The sequence below is a fragment of the Octopus bimaculoides genome, chromosome 3 (genome assembly GCF_046866305.1).
Source record: "Octopus bimaculoides isolate indiv1 chromosome 3, ASM4686630v1, whole genome shotgun sequence".
Lineage (NCBI taxonomy): Eukaryota > Metazoa > Mollusca > Cephalopoda > Octopoda > Octopodidae > Octopus > Octopus bimaculoides.
The window spans coordinates 67218594-67238047 of NC_142930.1; the positions used below are offsets into that span (position 1 = coordinate 67218594).

The window sequence follows — 19454 nt, forward strand, 5'->3', positions numbered from 1 at the left end:
TGTTTCATAAGAGAATGATAAACTGTTTAGCTTCATGTTAGCCTGGTCCAACAGGTCTATGATCAAAAATGTTTGTCATGATTATTCCTGTCTTTTACTTAATTCAGGTATGTTGTTTAGAATATGCTTCTTCCTTTTTTTAAGGCTATAGACCATGATTTAAGGGAGATTTGTCTACTAGTTCTCGCAGGTCAAATGACTGCATAGAGGCTCTTTCAGCAGCAGAGACTGAAAAAGTAGAAGTTGGAGATTCAGGTGGACTCAGAAAGGGGGAGGAAGACATTCTCATTTTTAATTATATTATAAAACATTGGATAAGTTGGCAATTATGGTATCACTGGAAGAGAGAACAGTGAAATTATTTCCAATTTACTAATTTAGAGTTATTTTACAATTTAAATCTATCTTGAAAGACTAAGTTATACTCAATTAGCTATATATAAACTCAACTGACTGCTACTTCTTGTTAGCTCTGAGTTATATATGATAGAGATATAGCAGTTGAATGCTCAATGATGACCTATAAACTCAATATGCCAGATACTAAGGTATTTTGTGTTATTGACTTTAAAAAAGAAAAGGTTAAAGCTCCATCCCAAGACATACAGGCACATAGAGCTGGTTTCTTGGATTCTCTGGTGTGTATATATATATATATTCCTTCCTGGACAGAACAGGACACTGGTTTGTTGTTGGAATACTCATTTTTGTCAGCTGAGTAGATTGGAGCAATGTGAAATGAAGTCTTTTGTGCAAGAACACAACACATTTCCCAGACCAAGAATTGAAACCATAGTGTTAAGATTATGAGTGCAACGCCCTAACCACTAATTCACATGCCTCCTATTATTAACTTTATATTCCTTAATTTTGGTACGGGGTTGAAACTGGAATTGTAACATTGCAAACTATTTATGAAGGTGATTTCCAACCTTTTAGGTGAACAAGTAATACTTGTTCAAAGTCTATTATTATTTAATTAATTTCTGTTAGTAATAAGCTGATGTGCTGTTTAATGTGATACTTGATTGAGATTTAGAATATATTTCTGATATTAGTTAAAAGAAAAAATTGGTGTTGTATCAACAGGGTGAGATTCTCATGTAGAGGCTCTTTTATTGACTGGAGATATTCCTTGTTTATCTCCAGTTGCATATTATTAAGTTCTGTTGACTGAGCTAATACAATTCAAGAATGTTGCAATTTTGATCAAATATCACCATTCTCTTTTTTTTCCCTTCATATTGTTCAGGCTTATAGTTACAAAGGTCATATTAAAGTTATACCATTTTGCTTTCTGTTCAACTTTCTTAGAAAGATACTCTCTCACAACATTTCAGTGAGGTGTGTTGACCAAGTGTTCTGAGGCTAAATATTATATTTTGTTGGTATTCAAGACATAATTTAGAAAATTGAGTGAGGAATTTTGAAATGCATAATTTTCTCAGGTTAAATAAAAATTTGAATTATCAATAAAATATCAAATGGTTCTATAAACTTTCAAAGATATTTCTTATTTTACTAGCTAGAAATTTGATTCCAATATTACAAGTATATTATTTCTGATATCTCCAATACACCTTTTGATTTTAGATTAAACAAATTTTAGAAGGCAAACTGTTTCCAATGAAAGCACTTGGATACTTTGCTGTTGTTACTGGTAAAGGTAAGTAGAAAAGAAGTTTGAACTTTGAAACACATGGGATTAAGCCCTCAATAATGATTTAAAAAAAAAAATCATTAATACTCTGCAGATTTCATATTAATTAAAATAATTTTCACTATTTATGGAATTAGGAAGAAATATTTTTTCATGCCATTGTTATATAAAATAACCAGTTTAAAAATAAGGACACTATTTACAGGTAACAACAGTGACTCTATCCAATCAATCAAAGATTATGAGGAAAGTTTTTTCCGGCGTTCCAGACTTTTCAAGTAAGTTACATTCTTTACTCTTTTAACCCTAATCCAGCTTTCAAACAGTTGCTTCTAACAGTTAGCCTCTATTTGCTCCACTTTTTTCTATTTCTTCACTCTAGTCCAAGTCCAATCGACATTTAACTGTAACTGCATTGTATTGTGTTATATTTTATTTTACAGAGATGGTGTCATGAAACCATCTCAAATGACAACCCACAATTTAAGTATGGCAGTGTCAGACATCTTCTGGAAAATGGTAAAGGAGACTGTTGAACAACAAGCTGATGCTTTCAAAGGTGAGTTCTTGAAATATTCTGTTGCTCTTCACTCACTTAACACTTCTCTCAGAGTATTATTTCATCATTATCATTATAAGGATCATTATTTTTTTACAAACATTTAAAGTCTCCTTATGTATTAGTAGGTAGATAATACCAGTGTCAATAAGGTACCTTGAACCATGAACAATTAAGTGGTTTTTGCAATGTGGTATATTGTAGTATTGATTTAGCCCTATGCTAGAATTTTTGTTTTTACTTACTGTGTGAAGGAAGTGTCCATGGCCTTAGGAAACTTTCTTAGACTGGTGAGGTAGATACCATTAATGTTTCTCCTGAACCTTTGAAAATTAACATTTATAGGAAAGGCATGAGAATGGAGGGAACTCTAGAGGGCTGACATTTGAAATAGAGAGAATTCAGTTTCTGTAAAATTCTCTGAGCTATTCTATTCTCATTTTGAAAGTAAACATTGACTCTTTAGCTTCTGGTAACTTTAGTTTTGTTGGTCTTCTCCATATGATTCAGTGGGTATTACTCTTAAATCACTTTAACACTAGCATTCAGATTATTCTGTCAAATGTTATGCTTATTCACATTGTTTTGTATTAATCATTGCTTATCTTGTAGCTTTGAGATTTCAATGTGAAGAGTATGGATGTGAAGAAAAAAGAAATTATAGCATACAATGCAAAATTTAAATTAGTCATAAAACATACTACTTGTTCAGCTTCTAGAGAATTTGTTTTTATTGAGAGCAACATTAGGTTATGGAGAAAGAGAATGAAGCTCAGCTACATCAAATGCCAAACAATAAACAGTCTCTAAGAGGAAAGTAAGTTCTCTATCCAGAACTGGAGAAAGAATTGGCTGAATGGTGAATAATGAGATGAAAGATGTATATGTTGTAACAATAACACTTGTTATACACACATTTTATACTACTGTTGTGATGAGAGTTATGATGTCCCCTTGTGAGAGATAGACTGGTCTGAGTAAAGTATAAATAGTAACAATCTGAGTGAGTTCAACAATTCAGAGTTCAGAGTCGAGTGAAGTTTGTTAATTTGCAGTGAAGCCAGAAGGTGTCGGTTGGTTAGTTCACAAGGAATATTGATTGTTGGTTCATAAAGAGTTTTGTTAGTTCATTACATTATTTTTATTGTTGTCTGGTTATCTTATTTATTGTACGTAACAAATTACATTACAACATCTGGTGACGAGGTTTATGAAGCTCACATAGGTTATTTAACAATTTGTTTGAGATTCACTTTGTTAAATAATAGAAGATTTATTAGCTTCCATAGTACAGTTGCAAAAGCAACAACAAGACCAGCAATAAGAGTTGCAGAAGCAACTATTACAGTAACAGCAGCAATAACAACAATTATTAGAGCTATATTCAAAGAAGTCCAAAAATGAGGTTTGTTTTCACCAGATGGCATTTTGAACTCAATTAATACATTCAGTTATAACCCAGAGGTGGGTATAACTTTTCATTGTACTACAGAAGGTACAAGAAGATTTTTAAGTAAGATTGCAAATCATGGTCAGACAAACAAAAAGTGAGATTGTTATTGTGAAAATTAGCTCTGTAAGAGCATGAACATTACATTTCATATTGCCCCAAAAACCCAATGAAATTTGTTTTAAAGAAACAATAGAATTACTTATTTACATTATTTACAATTGGCGGATATTTGTCCTTATCTTGTTTGTTGTTAACACAACGTTTCGTCTGATATACCCTCCAGCCTTCATCAAGTGTCTTGGGGAAATTTCGAACCTGGGTTCTCATTCCTAAGGTATTTTTCAATGTTGTTATTACTATTATTATTATTATTATCATTATTATTCAGGTCACTGCCTGGAATCGAACTCGGAATCTTGGGGTTAGTAGCCCTGCACTCTTAACCACTACGCCATATGTCCATGGTTTGAAATTTCCCCAAGACACCTGGTGAAGGCTGGAGGGTATATCAGCCGAAATGTTGTGTTAACAGTAAACAAGATGAGGACAAATATCTGCCAATTGTAAATAATGTACACAATTCCTTATCTCTTAACTATAGAACTGTAATAGAATTACTAACATATTTGGTGATAAAATTTTTCTATTTAACACTTGAATGGAGTGTTGGAATATAACAAAAGAGAATGATGATTTTATCACATACACAGGCACAGTCAACAGGATGTGTGAAAATTTTAAACTCAAAGAACTTACACCTGAGATGTTCAAGTCTCTTATTTTTGTACAAGGCCTTACAGCCAGTGAAGATACAGAAATTCAGGCAAGAATTCTTTCTAAATTGGAACAAGCAAACCAAAATCTAACCTTACAGTCCATGGCAGAAGAATGGCAAATCTGAAACATAATGTAGAAAAAATTCAAGGAAAGGGTTCCTCAAAAATATGGATATGCTGACTGGAAAAGTACAACCAAAAAAGAATGCCATGTCCTAATCCATGTTATGGATGTGGGTGCATACATTTCAGAAAAGACTATTCATTTAAAAATCAAAAACATTACAGTTGCAAAAGAATTGGTCACGAGTTCACACTGCAGAACAAAATTATGAAGGTCAAATGTTAAAAATCCTAGAGCACTCTCAGCAGAAACAAACATCAACCCTCAAATAAGAAAATTCGTACATGTAAAAATAAATGGAATACATATTAAACTTCAATTAGATCCTGGAAGTGATATTTCAATAATAAATATGGACACATGTAAGAAAATAGGGAAACCTATGTTTAGAAAAAAAGCAAAATCTGTGTGTAGCATGACAAGCAACAAGTTACATTTCATAGGTGAAATGTGGACTAATGCCACATTTCAAGGAAAAACATGCAAGGTGAAAGTCTTCATCATTAAAAATGCAACCAATTTGTTGGGTACTGATTGGTTAGAATTATTTGATTTATGGGACCTCCCCATAAATCTCTATTGTAAAAACATAAATGGTTGTCCCTCTAAAAATAATTCATCTGAAGAGTGAGGGAAAATTTTTTTAAATGCTTCCGCAAGTACTCTCAGACAAACTAGGTCTATGTACGGAGACCAAGAACCAATGATCCAGGATATACATTGACTACGCTGGACCAGTGAACAGCACATACTATCTAATCATTGTGGATAGCTATACAAAATGACCAGCGGTGTGCAGATGTAATAAACCCACAGCAAAGACAACAATAAAGTTCATACTCGAATTATTTGCTTGATACGGTGTTCTAGAGACCTTAGTTTCAGATAATGAAACACAATTCATGGAACACAAATTAAGAAATTTCTGCAAAATACATGTCATAAAGCACATTTTTACTCCATCCTACCACTCGAGGTCAAATGGGCAGGCGGAAAGATTTGTCATGTTTAAAAGATCTCTAAGGAAAGCTAGGAACAAGCTAGATAATGATGAGGCACTAACGAAATTTTTGAAAGTATATAGAATAACACCAAATTCAAATACTTATTCAGGAAAGTCCCCAGCAGAGTTAATGTTCACGCATAAAATAAAATAAAATTATTGTCAGGAAAGAATACATATAAAGGAAAGACAAAAAATACAGTTGAAGGAAATACAAGAATAAAATAAATACATAAAATCAAATCAAATTATTGCCAGGAAAAAATACATATAAAGGAAAGACAAAAATTACATTTGAAGGAAATACAAGAATATTTCAAAACATTTTGAAGTAGGAGATAAAGTTATTTTGTAAAAATGACAAAAATGGTAAAGAGGGTTGGGAGGATGGCTGTGTTATCAAAAGATTAGGTAATATGATGTATTTAATTAAAGGACAATGTTCAGAACATAAGAGACACCTTAACCAGTTAAAGATGAGACTTACAGAAGAATGAAGAGTAATACCAATGGAAGTCTTCTGTGATATGTTTGAAGTGCCAGTACCGAAAGATATTGCACCCCATAGAACTAACTTTAGAAAACAAAAACACACTGAGTATCTGGAAGTAATACCTAAATGAAAAAGATATCAAATTTTCCAAGAAAAAAAAAAAAGCATGTTAACAAGAGTGCTTAATACATTGAAAAGAAAAAGTGCTGTGTGCAACAAACAATATTACCTTAAAAGTCGGGCAACAATTAAGATACAACAGCTAAAAAAAAAAGAGGGAGAGGTGCTGGAAAGAAAAAAATAAAAATAAAAGAAATTCCACTTTCTCACAGTAGTCAAAATTTCAAAAGGTGAGATGTTGTGATGAGAGTTACGATGCCCCCTTGTGAGAGATAGACTGGTCCAAGTAAAGTATATATAGTAACAATCCGAGTGAGTTCAACAGTTCAGAGTTTTGAGTCTAGTGAAGTTCGTGTTAGTTCACAGTGGAGTTGGAAGGTGTTGGTTGGTTAGTTCACAAGGAATATTGATTGTTGATTCGTAAAGAGATTTGTTAGTTTGTTACATTATTTTTTACTGTTGTCTGGTTATTTTATTGTATGTAACAAATTATGTTGCAACAGTAGCTACTATACTATAGCCTTTGCTCAATAGCTTTTAAGCAAAGATTGCTGTGTAAAAGTTGGAATCTAGTCTCTTTAAGTGTTTGTTAGTGCTTTGGTTTTTTGTGTTTTAAAACTTTCAGCAATATTAAGTTGGTTTCTTTATATATTTATATGCTACTATACTATAGCCTTTCAATAGTTATGATATTCAGCTCACAAATGTAATGTCGTGAGTTTGATTCCTGCAAAAGTCAGAATCAAGTCAGTTTTAGTGTTTGTTAGCTTTTTGGTTTTTTTTGTGTTTTAAAATTTGCAGCAATATTATGTTGGCTTCCTTTAAAAATATAGATAATTAAAGATGCACTCAAGAATCACATTATTTAAAAGGATAAAATACACTACTGATTTTCAACTACAAAAGCATAAGAGTTACATTATACTTGAGATCATACTCAGTACAGTCATCTAAATAACAAATTGTCATCTCTGACACCCTGCCCTTGTTGTCACTGATGTTATATTTTATATCAAATGTATTTAACACCAAACGTTTGGATAAATCATGTTATATACAGCTAAGTTTACTCATGTGTTGGGAAGATGAGTGTGTTTATGCTTTGAGAAAAGCATTTCTTTGGAGAAGTGAAAATAGAGTGGAGGTGGGTTGCTTGAAATGTTAATGTGTTGTTTCCCCATTGCATCTAAACTTATCAAAATTTGTAAACTTTATTAACCCTTTAACAGTCATATGACTCTGTCAAATCTAATGCTTATTTCTTCATATTGTATTGAATTAATCATGCATTATCTCATTGTTCTGAGATTCTCTAAAATGAAATATTCTTCATTTTTCTTCTTCTTTAACTTACTTCTTGTGAAATGTTTTCCTAATATAATGGGTTGTTAAATTTCTTTATTATTATTTCTACAGCTACCAGGTTTAATTTAGAAACAGAATGGAAAAATACTTATCCTCGCTTAAGAGAATTGGATCGGGTAAGAATCCTTAATTATTTGATGACATGATTGTGTTGAATTGTCTTGGTAGGATTAGAAAAACAAAACAAAAACAATAAAACAATACAGAGGATAATATAAAAAAAACTAGGAATTTTTATGTAAGTGGGCTGGACTTGTTGATAAAAAGATCCAGTCCTTTAAACATTTTAACAGAGTATTTATTCTAAGATATCATCATCATCGTTTAACGTCCGCTTTCCATGCTAGCATGGGTTGGACAATTTGACTGAAGACTGGTGAACCAGATGGCTGCACCAGGCTCCAATCTGATTTGGCAGAGTTTCTACAGCTGGATGCCCTTCCTAACGCCAACCACTCCTAGAGTGTAGTGGGTACTTTTACGTGCCACAGCACGAGGGCCAGTCAGGCAGTACCGGCAACGGCTATGCTCAAATGGCCACCTGCACACGAGCCAGTCCAGTTGGACTGTTCTTGTATTTCAAAAGGCACGAGTTTGTCCTACACTATTCTGATGAATCTATCTGAGAATTATATGAAGGGTACAGCATTCTGTGGAATATTGAACCACTTATGCTATAATCCAATGAGTAGATAGTTTCATTAATAACACCTAGAATACTCACTATACAAAGTTTCATATATTTATACATATATATATATATACACACACACAAATTCAAGTTGTGGTGGTGGTGGTGGTTCCAGAAAAATGTAATTCTGAATATTGTATAAATATTTTAGTGTGTTTCATGTTGATAAATTTTATGAAGTTAGTTTTTTAATGTCAAAACTGAGAATTGATAAACAGTTATCTTTTTTTTTTTTTTTTTTGCCTAGGATGAATTGTTTGAAAAAGCTCGAGGTGAAATTCTTGATGAGATCATTGACTTGAGTCAGCTGACTCCTAAACAATGGTGAGCTTTTGTTTTTTGTTCCACTTTTGCATTAATTTTACATATTTGTAAATGAAACATGTATTTTTATAGTTGGATATTCTTCTTGAAGTTAATTACTGGAGACAAGAGGTGCAATAAGATATCTTGTCAAAGGGATCATTGTAACTATGCTAATAATATCATTATGCATTGTAATCCAGTACCCTATCTTCCCAAGTATTTAATTTTTACTCTTCAACTTCAGCATCAATGAGCTAGAAAGAATGCAAATAAAATGTAGTGAGGGAGATGAAGAAAGAAACAAATGATGTATTGTAGACCTTTCTAGCCCATATTAGCATAGAAAGCTTGACCTCTACAAAACTTTTTCTGATTCTTTCTAATTTTGGCACAAGGCCAGAAATTTTGATGGGGAGGGGGCAAATCAGTTACAGTGACCCCAGCACTTGGCTAACACTTATTTTATTAATCCTGAAAGGACGAAAGGCAAAGTTGACTTCAGAGGAATTTGAACTCAGAAAGTAAAGAGCCAGAAGAAATGCCACTAAGTATTTTGACTGAATTCTACCAGCTCACTGACTTTTTTTATCTATGAAATTGAAGCAACCGAACACTTGTTTACCATGATTTCTTGTTGATCTGCTTTTTGCAACATTGTTTTTCTTTCTCTACTGTGTAGTTTGATTTTTTACAATCTATAATATATATATATATATTTATATTAGGGAAGAAGCCTATTATAATCAGCTACGGAAGACAACTGTTACATACTTTTTTGAAAATATCTACTTACCAGCAGCACAGTGTGATAATCCTGGGTAAGCATTTTTTACACTATAGTAATGTCAGAATAACTCCTTACATTAACTGAAATCATTTCCTTGCTGTGATGAAAAAAGTTTCTCACACAATGTCTAGGTTCATGAAGGTGAATGGCTTAGTAGCTAGAGTTTTTGGCCCACGATCATAACGTTGTGAGTTTGATTCCTGGTGATGTGTTATGTCCTTGACCATGACACTTTATTTCATGTTGCTCCAGTCCATTCAGCTTCCAAAGATGAGTTGTACCTATAATTCAAAGGGCCAGCCTGAACCTCTCCAAGAACTAAGTTAAGGGTTGACATGTTTCTGGAGCGCTCAGCCACTTGCACATTAATTTCATGAGCAGGCTGGAACACTTGTCATAACTGATGGAGTATCAGCTCAGTGTCTGAGTTAATGTTAATATTGAACCTTTTAGTATTTAAACTGGCCATGTCTAGCTCAAATGTTCTACTTGTTTTCTGTTAAAACTAGCCAGATCTGACCTCTCATGCCTATCCTACAATGTCATTCTAAAAATAAACAATCACATCATTGAGATTTCAAACTACAAGATAATACATGATTAATTCTAAACAATGTGAATAAATAAGCGTTACATTTAACAGACTAATGTGAATGCTAAAGGGTTAATGCATAAAGCATTAAAAAGCTGGTTCCAGGGGATCCTAGAAACCACTAATTTAGCCTATCTAAATTTATAAATTGCTTTTAAATTTCAGCAGTACTGTCATTAGCTATTTTAAAATGGTAACTAGCACACAATTGAGATTCATGTACTTTTCTTTTTAAATGCCATAGAAATAACATCAGTTTACTTTGGTGCAGTTTTTAATTCAGTGTTATGTAGAATCTGTAAGATGTAGTTTGGGCTAAGTGTATTCTTGACTTGTTCCTGTTTTTTTTATAATTTTGCATAAGTTGTTTGCTCCAATGCACCTATACACTGATATTTTAGACTTAATGTGTCATTGTTTTTATGTAAGTTTTGTCATTTTCCTTTTGTTAATAAATTTAACTTTTGTTTGATAAATGCATATTTACAATTATTTATTTTGTCTTTGTTTTTGTTCTCTCTATATAATTACGCAGTACTTTTAATACCACCGTTGATATAAAATTGAAGCAGTGGGCTGATTCTTTATTACCAAAGAAATGTGTTCTGGTAAATATATAAAATATTTTGGCTTATAATTTATAATTGTAATATAAGTTCTTTTATGTAGTGTTTTAAGTAAATATAACACATATAGTACTAGATGTTTTCCAAGTCAAGTATAATGCATTTTTGTGGTTGCTTGACCTGCTAGAAATAGTGATCAAGTCTCTACCTTAAATAAAGAAAAGACACATTAGATAATATGGTCATAGATATGCTGTCTGAGAAAAAGATAAGGTCATGTTTAGAATACTTATTATATTTTTGCTTGATCAAAGTAGATCTGTGATTCAATAATAGCATCTAAGGTTTGTTACAAGAAAGATGGAAAGAACAAACTTAAAGGTCTAAAGAAAATCCTTTCTATTCTCTCAGAAAATGTAACTCATTGTTGTGGTGAGAGTATGACACCCTCTGATGAGAATAGATGGAACAACTACATTATAAATAGTAACGATCTGACATAGGTGGCAGTTTATAGTTTTGTCTTTGAAGTCCAGGTTCAGTTTACAGTTCGAGCAAGCGTGTTGAAAATATTGATCGTTGGTTCGTTGCATATTTTTTACTGCTGCTGCTTCTATTTTGTATTGTTATAACACTAGAGCATATTCTTTATCTATCGTCAACAATATCAACCATATTATGATATTGGAGGCTTAAGGATATAACACTCACAAACGGTTTTTGTCATGCTAGACTCAGAAAATAAATACTACTTTGTTTAAGCAAATCTACAGAAAATATACTTAAATACTTTCATTAGTCTATAAGTAAAACCTATTTTTTTTTATTAAAATGTTTGTTCTATGTTCGTCAATAAATGTTAATCTGGTGAAATGGAAACGTAAGGATTAATCAAAGTCTTAGAAAATTAGACCATATATTATTTTAATGTACTTATAAATAAAATACAGTTTCAGTGTTACTTTAGAAAGTGTTATCTTTATAGATTTGCTGAAATCTCCATGCTACATCTGCTTTATAGATCACATTATCTATGATTTGAACAATTTGTATGTGGTAGTCTAGCTATCTCCTACATATTACTGACAAACAACCACCACCTCTATGTCTAGCAAGTATTTATTCATCATCATCATCATTGTTTAACTTCCGCTTTCCATGCTGGCATAGGTTGGACGGTTTGACTGAGGGTTGGCAAGCCAGAAGGCTGCACCAGGCTCCAATCCGGTCTGGCAGTGTTTCTGCAGCTGGATGTCCTTCCTAACACCGACCACTCTGAGAGTGTAGTGGGTGCTTTTTATGAGTCAGTCAGTCAGTACTGGCATCGGCCATGCTTGAATGGTGCTTTTTATGTGCCATTGGCATGGGAGTCAGTCAGGCGGCACTGGCAACAACCACACTTGAATAGTGCTTTTTACATGCCACCAGCACGACCGCATTCGAATGGTGCTTTTTACGTGCCACTGGCACAGGAGCTGGTCAGGTAGCACAGGCAACAATCACGCTCGAATGGTGCTTTTTACGTGTCACTGGCATGGGTGCCAATCAGGCGGTGCTGTCATTAGCTATGATGACGACTTCACTTGCCTCAACAGGTCTTCGCAAGCGCAGTTTATTGCCCACCATTATTATTACTAATTTGAATTAAATATTAATATTCATGTGAGTATTAATATTAGAATATTAAATATTAAAATTCTAAACAGTGTTATGTTGGTAAAAGTAAACTAGTTTTTATTTTCTGAAATTATATATTTTTCATCATATTAAATAGTGCAATGAAGAGAGCTGGTACTCAGAACCTTTGCAGGCTCTTGCAAACTAACAAGCTTTCCAAGACTAGTAGGTCTTCTTGATGATGAAGCTGTAAATTAACTGCTCCTGGACACTACTCTCAAGGCTGATTGCCAGGCTTCCATAGTATATAAGTGACCAAGATTACAACATACCCTGAACAGGACACAAGTCCATCACAAAGTTACTCATTTACAGCTGAGTGGACTAGAGCAACATGAAACCAGGTGTTTTGCTCAAGAACATAATGTACCATCCAGATCAAGAATCAGAATGGTAATCATGCAATTTTAAGTACACCACCCTCACCACCTGGCCACCTGCCATCAAAGGCATAAGGTTGTGAAGTGTCTCTTAATTCATAATTGAAGATTAAGCACTAGAGAGTGGACAGCATAGTTTGTGAAGAATTGGATGGTAAAGTGTCAAAGAGAAAATGTAGGCTTTACAATGTGATGGAAAATTTTCAGAATGCTTCTGTAGGTGTTCTAAAAGCTTAAATATTGGTAAGGATAGAAAATAAGTTTCAGATTTACCTTACTTATGGCCATCAAATTTTAATCTTTTAATTCATTAAATGGAGACAAAAATTATTTGAGATTGTTTAATTTATAGGTTGGTTGGAATACTCTACATGAAGAATTTGGTAAATTAATGGACAGAGAGGACCGACTAAAAGAACATGATAATATTTTTGATCAACTAAAGCTTGCAGTGAAAGATGCTTCTCGGAAGAGACATGAATGGGATGTTAAAGCAGAAGAAAGTTTGGTAAGTTTTCCAACAGCTGCAAAATGTTTTGCTTTTATTTATTTATTTAATAATAAAAAAGTAATAACAAATAGAAATTCATTTGTTTTAGCAACTCAAGAATTACAGTATAGAAACGTTTTCATTTCTATTTTGTTAAACATTTTTTGTTAATCCCTATACATTTATTTCTCTCTCCATTTTTTTACCTCTCAACCCTTTCTGTTGAAGAGGTAGACTCAAAATGTCAAAGACTTTTCTATTCCTGAGTGTTAAACTAAAACACCTGCTTGTTGTTCCCTCACCTGTCTTCGTCTTTTGTTTTCTGTAAATTTGAACTAATACACAAACATACACGCATGCATGCACACACACGCACATACACCAAGGTGAATGATTAATTATCTACAATAAAAATACATAAAAAAAACGGTCACTGGTGACGATTTTTACCCAGGTGTCACCTACATTGCAATAGTGATCCAAATATCATTGGCGGATTTCAAAACGATTTTGTTTCTGTAATTATGTGAGTTATTTTGGTCTTGCACAAATCTCTCTAAAGCCAAGTCTGTTATGATAATGATCTTGCTGGTGTTGGTGTCACTAAAAAGGCACCCACTACACTCTGTAAAGTGGTTGGCATTAGGAAAGGCATTCAGCCATAGAACTTGTGCTTGAGCAGACAGTAAGGCTGGCACAGTCTTCTGGCTAGTCAGCTCCTGTCAAACCATCCAACTCATGCCAGCATAGAAAATGGCTGTTAAATTATGATGATGAAATGTGTCTAATTTGCATATTATTTACCACTTTATCATTAGTTTGTTCAAGAGAACCATACCACAGAATCTTTGAATTTTATCATCAACCCAGTTCCTTCTTGGTGTGTAATATTGTATGACTATTTCTAAAATTTTCAAATCTTTCATAGAGGAGGCAGTTCTCAGCAGCAAAACACCTTTTGTTGAAAGCCTTCCATAAGAGTTCAATCCTCAATACACCTTCAGCCCACAGAAAATGGTTCAGTGACTGCTGCTTGTATTTGGAGCAAACAGAAACTGGCAAAGCCATGGGTCATGTAATAAGGCTGGGAACTTAAATGAATTTCATGTTCAAACCTCCACCCTTAGTGACTGGAAGGAGGCCACATCTTGTGATGCAATACACAACTAATTTTCCTGTCAGTAGTTGAAAAATATAAGAATGTTGCAGATATTTAATGACTCCCATCATCATCTAAATTTCCATGCCTGCTTTTCTGTTTGTGTGTGTTGGATAATTCCTTTCCAACAGTGCCATTTGTTGCGTTCTTTTGTCATCTCTTTTGTGAAGTTCAATAGGTGCAGGTGTGGCAGTATGGTAAGAAGCTTACTTCCCAACCACATTGTTGCATGGCACCTTGGGCAAGTGTCTTCTACTATAGCTTTGGCCCAACCAAAGCCTTGTGAGTGGATTCGGTAGACAGAAACTGAAAGAAGCCCACCATATATATGTATATATGCAGTTCTATGTGTGTGTTTCTTAGTGTCTATGTTAGTCTCTCTCCACCATTAACTGACAACCAGTGCTGGTGTCTTTACATCCCTGTAACTTAGTGGTTCAGCAAAAGAGAATGATAGAATAAGTACCAGGCTTTAAAATATGTACTGGGGTTGATAAATTCTTCAAGACAGTTCCCTAGCATGGTCGCTAGATAAAATCGTGAGATTAACTTTTACCATTTCTACCCATGTCTTACTTGGTCTTTGTATTCTATGGTTTCCTTCCTGTTGGATATCCTGACATTTGTTTACTCATTTATTTGTTATTCTCCTTATGAATCACATGTCCATACCACTGCTGCTGATTCCTCCTCTTGTATCTAGTATATCTTTCAACTCATTTGTTTCATGTTATTTATACATACTAACATTACACATTCATTGGAACATACTTGTGCCATTTCTTCCCAACTTTCACAAATCCCAGCATTCAGTAACTTCATCTCACTGCTTTACAGCACTGTATTTTATACACAAACAACCTGTGTGTGTGTGTGTGTGTGTGTGTGTGTGTGTGTGTGTGTGTGTGTGTGTGTATACATACATACATATGTATATACATAGATATGCTTGCATGCATACATACATACTTACATACATATATTCACATTCATTTTGTTTTAATGTTCATTTTTCCATGTAAGAATGGAAAAGTGGATTTTAAAACAATGATGATACATCTATCTGTCTGTTGTTGTTGTTGGCACTCCGTCGCTTACGACGTCAAGGGTTCCAGTTGATCCAATCAACAGAACAGCCTGCTCGTGAAATTAACGTGCAAGTGACTGAGCACTCCACAGACACGTGTACCCTTAACGTAGTTCTCGGGGATATTCAGCGTGACACAGTGTGACAAGGCTGACCCTTTGAATTACAAGCACAACAGAAACAGGAAGTAAAAGTGAGAGAAAGTTGTGGTGGAAGAGTATAGCAGGGTTCACCACCATCCTCTGCCGGAGCCTCGTGGCACTTCAAGTGTTATCACTCAATAAACACTCACAACGCCCGGTCTGGGAATCGAAACTGCGATCCTATGACCGCGAGTCCGCTGCCCTAACCACTGGGCCATTGCGCCTCCACTTCTATCTGTCTAGGGCGGGTAAAATTCTCAAGATCCACAGACAAGTTCTCTCCAGCGGTCTTTGTCCCACATTATCGATGCCATGTCCTGTGTCTCCTAGAAACCAGTGTCGGTCCTTAGGGCATCTACATGTGGCCTCCTCAGTCTCCCTCTTCTAGTGTGTCCGTGTAGGGGCTCCTACAGGAGCACTGAGTGCAGTATCAACTCTGTATGACGGTTAGCATGTCCAGCTAACCTCAGTCTCCTCTGTGTTATTTTCAAGCTAACTATTGGGATGCTATTGTACAGTTTTGAGTTCTTCATCCACAATGTATACTGATTTATGTTCAGAGCTATCCTCTGCATTTTCGAGTAGCACCCACCCAATATCTGAGTGAGTTTGTTGGTCAGTGTCCGAGTTTCAGACATGCACAAGAACACAGACTCTGCTGCAGCAACAAATAGACAGATCTTCAGGTCTTTACGAAGGTCTGACTTCCATACAGATCTCAAATTGTGGCATACCGCCCAGGCTTTGCGCTTCCTCTCACCTTTATCACCCTCTGTGTTCTCAATCTTTACTCCCAGATACAGGAAGTTCTCAGCCAACTCTAATGGCTTCCTGCCTACATTCATAATCTTCTCTGGCTTCTTAATGTTCTCTACCAGATACTTCATCTTAATTTCATTCATTTTCAGCCCCACATTCATCGACACAGTCTTCACCTCCTACATCAACTCCTCTGCCTCCCTCATTGTGTCACCAGAACTATGTCATGAGCAAATTCAGCATCTGATATCTTTTTAGCCATGACCCTCCTGCTCTGAGCTGGTGCTACAGTAAAGTCAGAGTCCTGGTGTTTCTCCAATGTTAGATGCATACAATAGTCCACCGCAATGATAAAAAGGTAGGGAGCCAATGTATCTCTCTGAAGCATTCCAGCCAGTGTCTCAAAGAACTCTGTCATCTGGTCAGGTATAATGACTTGGGCTCTGATGTTGGTGTAGAGCAGTGATATCAGGTCCAGTATCTTCTTGGTGATTCCATGAGCCTGTAAGATTTTCATTAGGCAATGACGGTCCACAGAATCAAAAGCCTTCCTGAAGTCAATGAGAAACATAACAGCAGGAAGACTCTTTGCTCTATCTCCCTCTAATATCCTCCTCAGCATTAGGATGTGACTGGTGGTTGATCTTCTCTCTCTGAAGCTGTTCTGGTTGTCCCTGAGCTTCTTCTCCATCTTGGGCTGGATCCTGTTAAGAATCATCCTGTTGAGGGTCTTTTCCATGAGTGACATCAGTGAGATCTCCCTGTAGTTGTTGGTGTTAGAGGGATCTCCTACCTTTGGTACTGAGACGATGTTACTGATCCTTCACTGATTCAGGGCAATTCCTTTTTCCAGTGCCTGGTTACAGAATTCCTAGATGATATCATCAAAATCACACCTCTTCATCACCTCTGGTGCTACTCCATCTTATCCATAGGCCTTGCCCTTTTCAATTTACTTTTTGACTCTCTGAAGCTCCTCTTTGGCAAAGGGTCACTCTATGTATCATCATTTATATGATGATACATGACCGAGACCTTTGGAAATGTGCTGTGCGTGAGAAGACCCGGCAAGCCAAGTGAGATCGTTGCCAGTACCGCCTGACTGGCCTTGTAGGGTTTTCGAGCAAGATCATTGCCAGTGCCCCTGGACTGGCTCTTGTGCGGGTGGCACATAAAAGACACCATTTCGAGCGTGGCCGTTTTCGTGCGGGTGACACGTAAAAGCACCCACTACACTCTGAGTGGTTGGCGTTAGGAAGGGCATCCAGCTGTAGAAACTCTGCCAAATTAGATTGGAGCCTGGTGTTGCCATCCGGTTTCACCAGTCCTCAGTCAAATCGTCCAACCCATGCTAGCATGGAAAGCGGACGTTAAACGATGATGATGATGATGATGATGATACATACACACATTACAGGTACACACATACATACTCACACATATGCACATATATATGTTGTATATGCATATGTATATATTGTAAATTTATATACCTTTACTGTGTACAACTTTGATTTAAGTTACAACTGAAATATTTACTACTTCCATAGTTTGCTCCTTCGTGAATGAACAGAATTTGTTGGAATGTAAATATCATAAATTGTATTGTATATAGTAGTAAGTTTATGGTTTTTTTGTTGTTTTGTTTTTTTACAGAGAATGTTTCAGATTAACATCCTTGAGGATACTTCATGTACAGATAGAGTGCAGTGGGATGCAGCCATTAAGTTTATGGAAGAGTGTGTGAAAGAAAACTTGAAGACAAGTCAGTATACAACCATGACCGTTTATCTAATAATAAAGTGTGTATATGTGTTTGTGTTTGTGCATGTACATCTGTATATACATAAATGTGCACATTGTCCAAATGTATTGGCACTCTGTTGGTTATGATGATAAGGACTCCAATTGATTTCGTCAACAGAACAGCCTTCCCATGAAATTAATGTGCAAATGGCTGAGCACTCCACAGACATTCGTACCCTTAATGTAGTTCTGAGGGAGATTCAGTGTGACACAGAATGTGATAAGTCTGGCCCTTTGAATTACAGATACAACACATTTTTGCCAGCTGAGTGGACTGGAGTAACATGAAATAAAGTGTCTTGCTAAAGGTCATGACCTGCTGCTGGGAATCAAACTCATGACCTTATAATCATAAGCTGAATATTCTAACCATTAACCCCACATGCACACATCAATCTTTTGTCTATAGTGTTACTCACTTAAGTACTGTAAATGATATCATTTATCCCCCTACACTTCACATTGTATCCCTATTACTGTCCTGCTCCTCTCTGACCCACTCCTATTTCTTTCACAGCCCCTCCTCCAAACTGATAATCTTTGTACCTCTAATCAAATCATCTGTCACTCTTGCACACTTATCCACCCACTTAATTTATACCTTGACCTCACAGCTCTCTCTTTTTCTGGAGGGGGAAGCCATATATTTACCTCTTCAGCAAGACACATGTTCCCGTCCCTCTATCATACTTTCATATCCTTCAATGTTACACCTCACTCAGTTGAGTGGTCTTTTGTCTTGCAAGTACTTGGTGAGCTCACCAGTGCTGGTGCCATAAAAAAGACACCCAGTAACCCCTATAAAGTGATTGGCACCAGGAAGGGCATCCAGCTGTAGAAACAATGTCAATGCAGACATTGGAGCTCAGCACAGCCCTCAGGCTCATCAAATCCTGTCAAACTGTCCAACCTATGCCAACATGGAAAAAAGGACATTGAATGATAATGATGATGATAACATGCTCACTGTTAATCTCATAAAGGAGGCATCATACTACAAGCGGCTGAGAATATCCAACCACTAGGAAGTTGTCCTGAAAATTATTGGTATTTGTGATAAATATATCCACTCCATTCTGTCTTTTTACCATCAACAAATTTGTGGTCATCACTGAACCAATGTGGAGAAATTTTTGATCTTAATAGTGCAACCAAATTTTTGTTTAAAGCCTGTGTAGACAAGAAGAAAGGCCAGCTAATAACCTTCACAAATGAAGAATCAATTAAAGTATCATCATATGTGCCTAATATATATATATATATATATATACATATATATATATATATATATCATCATCATCGTCGTTTAACGTCCGCTTTCCATGCTAGCATGGGTTGGACGATTTGACTGAGGACTGGTGAAACCGGATGGCAACACCAGGCTCCAGTCTGATTTGGCAGAGTTTCTACAGCTGGATGCCCTTCCTAACGCCAACCACTCAGAGAGTGTAGTGGGTG

General features: G+C 35.5%; 1 protein-coding gene across 6 annotated transcripts in view; it reads left to right on the forward strand.

The window, feature by feature from the left end:
- LOC106875919 (dynamin-like GTPase OPA1, mitochondrial) overlaps positions 1 to 19454 on the forward strand; it is a 77926-nt gene that overhangs the window by 41197 nt on the left and 17275 nt on the right. For all 6 annotated transcript variants that reach the window (XM_052966380.2, XM_089349161.1, XM_052966381.2 and 3 more), the window contains 9 exons: positions 1594 to 1666; positions 1866 to 1938; positions 2104 to 2219; positions 7605 to 7669; positions 8492 to 8568; positions 9276 to 9368; positions 10465 to 10537; positions 12905 to 13060; positions 17847 to 17955. In XM_052966380.2, the coding sequence (XP_052822340.1) occupies positions 1594 to 1666; positions 1866 to 1938; positions 2104 to 2219; positions 7605 to 7669; positions 8492 to 8568; positions 9276 to 9368; positions 10465 to 10537; positions 12905 to 13060; positions 17847 to 17955 (835 nt within the window). The remainder of the gene's footprint in view (positions 1 to 1593; positions 1667 to 1865; positions 1939 to 2103; positions 2220 to 7604; positions 7670 to 8491; positions 8569 to 9275; positions 9369 to 10464; positions 10538 to 12904; positions 13061 to 17846; positions 17956 to 19454) is intronic.